At 29.4% G+C, this 9,927-nt stretch overlaps 1 protein-coding gene across 3 annotated transcripts; it reads left to right on the top strand.

The window, feature by feature from the left end:
* Positions 1-137: 137 nt before the first annotated feature.
* LOC126870539 (ATP-binding cassette sub-family G member 4-like) lies at positions 138-9,679 on the top strand. 3 transcript variants are annotated; one of them, XR_007691363.1, is made up of 11 exons: positions 138-2,070; positions 5,194-5,504; positions 6,042-6,215; positions 6,300-6,510; positions 7,724-7,831; positions 7,987-8,108; positions 8,193-8,361; positions 8,462-8,562; positions 8,716-8,876; positions 9,029-9,147; positions 9,237-9,379. XR_007691363.1 is itself a non-coding variant. In XM_050628355.1 (11 exons), the coding sequence occupies exons 1-11, from the start codon at positions 1,890-1,892 to the stop codon at positions 9,463-9,465; spliced, it is 1,866 nt and encodes a 621-aa protein (XP_050484312.1). In that variant the 5' UTR covers positions 138-1,889; the 3' UTR covers positions 9,466-9,679. The 3 variants fall into 3 exon arrangements, 2 of the variants coding, with proteins under 2 accessions (XP_050484312.1, XP_050484306.1); XM_050628355.1 differs by having other exon boundaries at positions 8,002-8,108; positions 8,716-8,871; positions 9,237-9,679; XM_050628349.1 differs by having other exon boundaries at positions 8,716-8,871; positions 9,237-9,679.
* Positions 9,680-9,927: the final 248 nt, after the last annotated feature.

Below are 9,927 nucleotides of genomic sequence, written 5' to 3'. Positions count from 1 at the left end.
TTCTAGCTTCGCATTTTCATTTCCAACATTTCGCGAAGAACATTTCTTTTGATTGAAAATGTTAAAGATGCTATCCAAAAATTATTAACAATATACATAACATTTTGATCGTACTAATTTTACGGAAATATTTCAAAATGTGATATATTCATACTGTTTAGATTTTTTATAATGAATTATTTAAATATCAAACGTTAACAATAATTTTTTTATTCTGTATTCTTAAAGGTTCAGATAAATAATTAGTTGTCCCAAAAGCTTCTTTCGCTTTGTAAGTAAATAATGGATGCATAATATTTTATATTTTATATCATGTCATTGAGCTATGTACAATTCATTCTTCACATAATATCATTTTCCCAGAATTTTTGGGATTTGCTAGCAAAATATCGTTCTAGATGCATTTTTAGGTCATTTATTGAACTGAATCTTTTACCGTGAAAACAATTTTTTTAATGGAAGGAATGAATAATAATAATCACGTGGAACCACATCCGGAGATTATGGAAAATGAGGTAGAACAACCCAATCAAATGATAATAATTTGTTTCTAACGACTAAAGATATATGGGTCCTGATTAGAAACAGCTTATTAAATTTGATTGCGATGTCTTACCTCCTCCGTACTTCCCGGATATTCTACCGTGATTATTATTTATTCTTCTTATTACAAAATTCTCTTCACTGTAAAAGAATCAGTTCAATAGATGATATTAAAATAACTAAAACGATATTTTTTTAGCAAATCCTGGAAGTTTTGGAAAAATAGTATTATGTCGTTTCTGGAGAGATGGAGGAAAATAATGGATCATAATATGTCGTACATAACTCAATAATTTGACATAAAACAAAATATTGTACATCTATTATTTATTAATAAAAAGAGAGAATCTTTTGGAACAACCTAATGTAATATTGATAGTGATAACATTTATTAATAATTAGTGGGAAGAAACTCTTTGTTAGATACAGTAATTAATAAAAACAGTAAAAAAATATAAAGAATTGTCGATTTATAAAAGTGATCGTGATAGAAATGTTTTAAATGAAAGTACGCATGTAGTACTTCAGATGCAATGAACTCCAGAATGCAAGGTCAAACGGGACTGGACACGTTTCCCGTAGCAAGAAAGTTATACGGCCCTGTAATAAAGAGTTAATCGGCAGTCGCCGTCACGAATTCGTTGGGATCGCATATCGTTTCTATTGCGTTCGCCGTTAGATAAAGCGTGCTTTGGAAACATAATGCTTCTTCTGCTAAATAAAGTGAATTCAACGAACTACGTGAAAAATTCTTTTTTCATCGCGACATCTAACTATATGCAACTATTGAATCATAGTGAATAATCTTCTTTGTTAGCTTCTTGATGTATTCTCCATCAACTAGTGCAATCTCCTTGTTGCGTATAAAATTCTCATATTTGATGAATCTAAAATTGTGAAAAATTACAGTCAGCTGAACGTGTCCTAAAAATTATTTACTAATTAGTAATAATTGCTAAAAATTTTTAATTAATATTTACTCATAATAACATTGTGTCTTAAAAATCTATTATTACAAAATATTTTGAAGTTTTAATTTTTGAAAGTGCGAATATATGTATATATATTGTGATATAACATTGCTGGAAGTATATATATATGTATATATTTAGTATTCCTCTCGGTGAAGTTTTGATTATATGAAACTAAATGATCATTTATATTTATTTTGTATATAAAATTTTGTATATAAAACATCCATTTCATAAGCAGCAAACAGCTGAAACATTTTGAGCTGTAATCATCGTTTGTGATTGTGGGTCATTTTCGTGGGTCAAATTCCAGTGGTTTATCTGGACGATTAGTTTAAATACATATTTAACAGTCGTCGGATGTAAGAAATCAAGATGGAAACGCATCATAATAATGCAATTGTTAATCCATCAGCGAGAATGATCGACGAAGAAGAATGCACCGTCCAACTGACAATAGGAGAGGATCAGAAATTTTTGAATCCAGATTCTCAGTCGGTTACCAAGATGCACATCGAGTTTGACAATCTCTCGTATTCCATCTGCTCTGGTAAAGGCAAGTATACTTAATGCCAGAGATATAGTGTGGTCGTAAAGTAAAACCTAACCAGTGGTGATCATATGTATGTGTATCCAGAGGTGTATGCATTTTGTGGAAGCAGTTTAAATCTGTACAAATTGTAAAATTACTTGTTAATTTTAATATATAAAATTTCTTTAGAATAATTGTGCATTATAGAAGTAAGAAATAATAAATTGTGTATTGCTTGGACTTGTTTTCCAACGCAATGCTGTTTATAATTTGTTGAAATATTAATAATACGGAGAAAGAAAGATTTCAAACCATGGTTTGCAAACTTACTTGTGAATTAATTATATTAAATTCCTTTAAAATATATATGTGAACTAGAAAATTAAAAATAGTAAATTGTGTATTATTTAACTCTGCTTCCAGATTCTATGCTATATATAATTTTTTAAAGTATACTTGCGAAGACAGAAGTAACTCTGAAGATCTCAAGTTCTAAAAATTACAGTTCTGAAAATATGCCAACTTTAATACTTGATCAATTTTATGATTTTATTGTACTCTATACCTATTCCGCCAATTATACATTCATTCTTAGTTACTTCGTGTGTATGAAGAAAATAAAACAACTGCATTACTTAAAGCATGACTACTTATCATTTTATCTATTAGTTAATTGAGGAGAATAATTTTTAAGTGGCATTTAACATTTACATAGTTGTCGATTAATCACTTCAGGTTTAAAAACAGAAATCAATTTTTTTGTTTATTTTTTTCATTATTTCTTATCATTATATTTTGCTGCTGAGCTAAGATACCTGATAGTCTTTATGTATTCTGTGACTATGTACAGTTACTTACAAAAGCCTGTATGAATCAATGTTTGAAATATAACAAATTACTTTTTATTATAAACAAAAATAATACAAATTACTACATTTATAAAAAAAGAAGAAGTAAAAAGATACAAAATATAATTTTGCAAAATTATACATACTGCTATTGTACATAGCTACACATTGAGTTGGCAATTAAGTGATTGCGGATTTTGTCAATACCACCTAATGATTATGAATATATTATTACGAATACATTAAAAGGAACAAAGGACTCTTGTGTGTCCACTCTGTAGATATCAATAACTATTTACGATCTTCTTAGAATTAATAAAATTAAAGATTTCGTTATTTCTGACGTTTAATCTTTTACGACATAGATGTTTAGATTTTTTAAACTTATTCCGAAAATAAATGAATATCAGTTAATATGAAAGTATACAGAATTTTATAACGAATTTTAGTGTCTTTCGATAAGTTGGATGCATCAAATTCGATGTACGCATGGAAACTTTTTTAATTGACTGTACCAGTGATTATTAGTAGGTAAGAATGTTTTATTTATGCGACAAATATATGTTATGTATGTAACTTATGCATAAATGTATGTAATCAAATCAGTAATATGCGACCTATAATTTTAGTATTTAAACGCAGTATGTTTTTAAATCCAGCGATAACTATAAATATGAATGATCTGCAGGAACAAAAATGAGAAGACCTTATACTTTATTTGTATCTACTCCCGTAATGCTTTGTGATGATCTTTGTTTATCTTAGCCAATTATTTAAACAATTTAGTATAAGTTGCAAGTATGTATTTTGCATTAACCCGTTGCTTGTTAATGATGCGTGAATAATAGATTAACTTGTGTAATCGCAACCGCAATATTGACCACATTAAAATAGGAAATAGCATTAATGAAAACTGAAGCCAAGGTCGAAGGTCATTTACGTAAGAATTAGAGAAAGAAGACAAAGTGTATATGTGAATTTACCGTTTTAATTAAAAGACAAATTATTTTCATTCCCCTTCTATAAATGTATAAAATCATTGTAAAATTAAAAAAATGTCGTAACTAACAATAACAAAAAACATTTGTACGTTTGCATATAGATGGTATTTCTGATAATATTTATTCAAATTTAACATAATATGAAGATAAGTATGTGCATTCATAATGTCACAAGTGGCAGACAACAAATGTAAATTATAAGTAGGTTACGGATTTTTATAATATATAATTATATTATATTATATTTCTATCACATTTGTCAGCTAAAATAATTTTCTACCGAGCTCCTGCTTTTTTAATTATATTCCCAAAATTATGAATTTGTATAAAAGTCCGCAGTTTAATTATTGGATTTTACAATGATTTTTAATTTCACAATGATCTTATACATTTATAGAAAAAGAATGAAAATAATTTGTCCTTTAATTAAAACGGTAAATTCACATATACGCTTTATCTTCTTTCCTTAATTCTTATGTAAATGACCTTTGACCTTGACTTCAGTTTTCATTAATGCTATTCTCTATTTCAACGTGATTGCGGATTTTGCCTATACCATCTAATGACAAAATCTGCAATCACTTAGTTGCCAACCCAATATCAGTAAACGTTTGTTCATCAAATATTTCTAACATTCTGTTTGCAAGTATTTTTCAAGCATTTAACATTATAAAACTATGGTTCTATTATAGTATCTGGACTGCAAAATATTCAGGTAGAATAGCACTTTTTAGGGATTTTGAAGATCACTGAAACCGAAAATGAGGATCGTTTTTCATGGAAATATGGTGTAAACAATTTCAGTCAATTTGTTGATGTGCGACATACTTGTAGATTTTGACGATATCTCTCTTAAAGTTTGGTACTTAACCTATTGTATGGCTTACCCTATACGCATTTGAATCATGAGTATTGGATTAGATTATTTTTTAACCCAAGAGGTATTTCTTATTTTCCCGCTTCCGTGAGACGATCGGTTACGCCATATAGATGAGTATATAGAGAGCAGTGAGCGGTAAGCGGTAACATTGGCATTTGCTGTACTATCAGTAGTTTTGCTGTTCACCGCTTACCGCTCTATAATATCACGGTCTTATGCGAATTTCTACAGTTAAAACATGGTTAGGACCTTTCTGGATCAAATGTTCATAAGGCCGAATTTTCAAAACTATACATTTTCGTGAAAAAGATTTAAAATACTCTTGAAATAACACATAAAGATAAAAATTTTTGCAGTCTGGATAGTATACTTTATGCAAATTTATCATAGAGAAAATCAAATCTTTATCTTCTTACAGAAAAATCAAAAAGAATATTAGAGGATGTAACAGGATGTTTCCGTCCTGAGAGATTAACTGCAATTATCGGTCCTTCCGGTGCTGGGAAAACGACGCTACTTCGTATTATATGTAACCTGAAAAGTACAAATGTTAAAGGATCGATCACAGTTAACGGCAAAGAATGGAATGGCAAAGCTTTCCGAAAACAAACATGTTTCTTACCACAAGAATTTCCTTTACAACCTCTTCTTACTGCCAGAGAAACGCTCTACATTGCAGCACGTTTAAAGGTTCAGGGTATTCGTGAATTGCGCTCCTTCAATTTGATTGTACGTTTTACATGCACATCATTTGCTGTAGAAAGTAATATGTATTAATTTGTGGTTATTCGTTTAAGATCCATGTAGCGAAATGTCATAAAAGAACTTTTCTTTAAGAATTTCGAAATTTCAAATCACTCAAATTTAAAAATTTGAAAATTGAAAGTTTAAGAATTTAGAAGTTCGAAAATTTGAAAATTGAAAGATTTGAAAATTCGAAGGTCTGAAAAATTACAATTCTCGATGTTCAAATACTCGGAAATTCGGAATTTTTGAAATTTCAAAATTCAAAGTTTTGAAAATTTGAAAGTTCAGCAATTTGCAAGTTTGAAAGCTCGGAAATGTAAGAGCTTGGATACTCGGAAATTCAAAAGTTTCAAAACTCGTAAGTTTGAAAAATCAAAGGTTGAGAGTTTAAAAATTGACAAGTATAGAAGTTCGAAAATTTGGAAACTTTGAAATATTAAATTTCGAAAATTTTCATCAAAACACAATTATACATTTACAAGTGAAATATTCCATATACATGTATATCTAACCTTACAGGTGACGGACATAGCAAGAAATTTAAATTTGACAAGCTGCTTAGACACTTTAGTAGAGAATCTAAGTGGTGGAGAACGGAAAAGATTATCGATTGGTGTAGAAATAATCACAAAACCATCTGTCTTATTACTCGACGAACCAACCAGTGGGCTTGATAGCACATCTTCGAATCAGGTCTATAACGCTAATTCTATAATATGTAACATTAAAAAGTGATCTAGAAAATGATATTACTTCGAATAAAAATATTTCGGATAGGTAATTGGACTGTTGCATAAAATAGCAAAAGAAGGTTGCACAGTCGTTTGTGCGATTCATCAACCCAGTAGTCGGATGATATCGCAATTTGACGATTTACTGGTTATACATAACGGGACATCGTTTTATTGCGGAGCTTGGAACGATGTTCTCTGCACGTTCAGTGAAGCAGAATATGTGTGTCCTCAGTTTTATAACATATCCGAATTTGGTAATATACGTATATGTTACTATTTGAAGAATGCAAAGGAGAAACAGGGAATGACAATTTTAACGAATTTTTTACCTTCTTCGTACACTCCTGTGAATTTTATTTTTTTTTAAATTTTTTATCACTAGCTATGTCGTATTAATTTGAATTAAAATTTTCTGCGTTTCACAGTAGTTATAACAAATTGAGGTATAGCGACAACATATTTTTCATTTTTTACAATTTAATGTACTAATTTACTCTTGCTTATATTGCTCACTTACTATATATATACATACGCACACACATATATACTATATATATGTCGGAGAAGGAAAGACAGCGGGATTTCTCGTCCGGAATGTTGGGACAAACCCCAATACACTAGTCCAAACTTTCACCATAGCCACCCTTAAGTAATAAAAATAAGAAATAGTCTTAATGTTCCAATCTGACTTTATGACGATGGGTTTGGGCTCGAAGTGACATGGCAGGTTACCGGACGTAGCCACGGTCACGGAAGGGACATGTACCTGACAGAGGTATGAAATGATTATATGGCTCTCCTTAAAACAAAGATTAACCCGAGAAACGGGGACAGGAGTTTATAAGGGCAGCCTCTTTTGGATTGACAGAGTCAGAGTGAGAGTTAGAGTTAGTCAGTTAGTTAGTGAGTCGTTGGACGATTGAGTTATCGGGAAGTTACCCGAATCGAGTAGCACGTTGATACGAGTCCTTCCGTGGACCATGGATTCGTTGTCGAACCTGAATTCACTGTCACCATCATCTCGACCATCCTATTACCATTACTCGTAGCCTCTGGTAGTGTCCACATTCGTACTGATAGAGATTGGCTACATTCGCGACGGTAAAGTAAGTAAAGGTTCATCGAACGCCCAAGTGCCAACCTGCCTCCGACATATATTTATGTATAATACTTACAGTATATTACTTAAAATCATGAGTGAAATTTGAGATTGATATAGAACAAAATGAAGAATAAAATGTTTTATTTTTATATAATATCTATAAGAAAATATGATGTTGCGATATTATACATGTATATTGTGTATATTACATGTGTATATTAAAAAATAAATTTTCGTTTCCTTAGATATGTTAGAATTTGACATTCCCCCTTTTTCCCGTGGAACCTTCATTTGATAATAAATGCTACTATTAATAATATGAATCTGGTAATTACTTAATATATTCATTGTTAATTTTGTTGTAGTTGTAGAAGTTGTAACTGGGGAACGAAGTGGTGATTTAAATAATCTACAGAAACTTAGTCGAGATAAGTACTTAAAATGGAAGAAACACTTCCAACATCCTATTAGGGGTAATTATATTATGTTGAAATATTTACATAGAAATTCACTATTTGTAAAGATAACATTAGAATAATTTTTTACCAGAATAGTTTACCAGAATGAATAGAGTAAATAATAGTCTAATGTTAAAATAATATTGAATAATCTAGTACAAGTATTTTAGGAACATATGTTACAGTTGCTGCAAAATTGGATAATAGTACCGACATATCGAAGCTATCCTCTATATGGCAAGAACACAAGATTTTATTATTAAAAGCACTAATTTGTATTAAACGAGACAATGTTAGTAATTACATCAGGAGTTAATAATTTGTAGTAATTCGCTTCATTTAAAAATTTCATTTTTATACAAATTGTTTTTTGTAGACTTTGACAAAACTGAGATTCGCAGCTCACGTTGTAGTAGCTTTTCTACTAGGCATAGTATTTTATGATTCAGGAACTAATGCTAGTAGGATTCACAGCAATATAGCTTGTGTATTTTTTATTCTGCTGTTTTTATATTTCGCGAATTCCATGCCGGCTGTGCAAATGTGTAAGTTAAGTATTTGTTAGCATTATTTTTACAATATTAGAGGTCTAAGCATCAAATTAATTATTACAAACTTTACGTTAAATTTTTGCTTTACTTATAGTTCCTACAGAAGCTGCAGTTTTTATACGAGAGTACTTAAATAATTGGTATCATTTAAGGTCTTATTTTTCTGTAAAAGTATTGTCAGATTTGCCAGTACAAGTAAGTGTAATAGTAGCATTTGTATATTACATATATGTTTGTTACTCTAATATTGATTAAAATATATTATTATTATATTGATTAAAATATTGATTATATTGATTAGTATATTGATTAAAAATATTATTTTTAATATAATAGTTATCTTTGTAGATTCTTACACCTTCGGTATTTATTTCAATTGCATACTATATGACTGGTCAACCGATGCAATGCGATAGATTTTTACGTACGTGGTTGATTTGTATTTTAACAACAATTCTTGGACAATCATCAGGAATGCTTGTTGGGGCTGCATTCGATACGCATGTAATGTATGATTTGAGATAATTACAACGTCACTTATAACATTTGTATCATTGTAATTTTATGTAATTTCATAATTTAACACATATTAATTTGATATAAAAGCAACCCAATTATGTAAAATTAAAATAATACTAACAAAATTAATTAATATTTTCAGATGGGAATTTTCTTGATTCCTGCACTCAATATGCCAATGATATTATTTGCCGGATTTTTCCTAAAATTTAGGGAAGTGCGATCATTTCTTCAACCTTTGTGTTCCATTAGTTTCTTTAGGTAATTAATACATTTCATAATCGATAAAGATTTATTTTTTTTTTTGTAAAATTAATTGTGGAAAGAAAATTATTTTTGATTTTCTGTAGGTATGGATTTGAAGGTATTTTGCAAGCAATTTACGATGGAGACAGAAAAAATTTACGGTGTGATGAAATCTATTGTCCATTACGTTCACCTAAAAAAATCTTAGAAGAGATAGATATGCCCGCAATTTCCTACTACATGACTGTATTAGGTTTATCTGTTTGGATAGTGTGTTTACAACTCTTGACATACTTGGTACTTAAATGGAAAGCACATAAAGCCAAAAGATGATGTGCTTAAATGTATCTATACATACTTTTCATGTGATATCGAATTAATTAATTTTTATATCACAAAATATTATTAATACTTATATTGATATTTTTGTAAACTTTATCATTGTGATATTTGTATACAATTAATAATACTATATAACTGGTTATATAATTATATTATAATTATTATGTAACTATTATATTATATAAATGGTAATACTTATTCTTTATTTAAGGCATATTTACATACGTTCCATTACAGCTCGTAAGCCAAGCAATTTATGAAAATTTTCGAATATTACACGTGCTGCGATAACATTTGTCTGATTTTATATAAATATATTATACTTTCAAGATCTAAAATACGGATTTTCTTATCAAGATAAATATTTTTCATTATCTATGTATGTTCATATTGCAAATATCGAACACTTTTATACTCGTTCAAGAAATATTCATTCGTAGAAGTACTATATCT

Source organism: Bombus huntii, chromosome 1 (assembly GCF_024542735.1).
Source record: "Bombus huntii isolate Logan2020A chromosome 1, iyBomHunt1.1, whole genome shotgun sequence".
Classification (NCBI taxonomy): domain Eukaryota; kingdom Metazoa; phylum Arthropoda; class Insecta; order Hymenoptera; family Apidae; genus Bombus; species Bombus huntii.
This window is presented reverse-complemented; position numbering and strand designations above follow the sequence as displayed.

What these genes read in the sequence shown, in the direction of transcription:
- LOC126870539 (XM_050628349.1), top strand. Translation starts at nt 1,890, where the DNA reads ATGGAAACGCATCATAATAATGCAATTGTTAATCCATCAGCGAGAATG. An exon ending in CATGCCGGCTGTGCAAATGT is followed by an intron (nt 8,362 to 8,461) that starts GTAAGTTAAGTA and finishes CTTTACTTATAG; the next exon opens with TTCCTACAGAAGCTGCAGTT. An exon ending in GGGCTGCATTCGATACGCAT is followed by an intron (nt 8,872 to 9,028) that starts GTAATGTATGAT and finishes TAATATTTTCAG; the next exon opens with ATGGGAATTTTCTTGATTCC.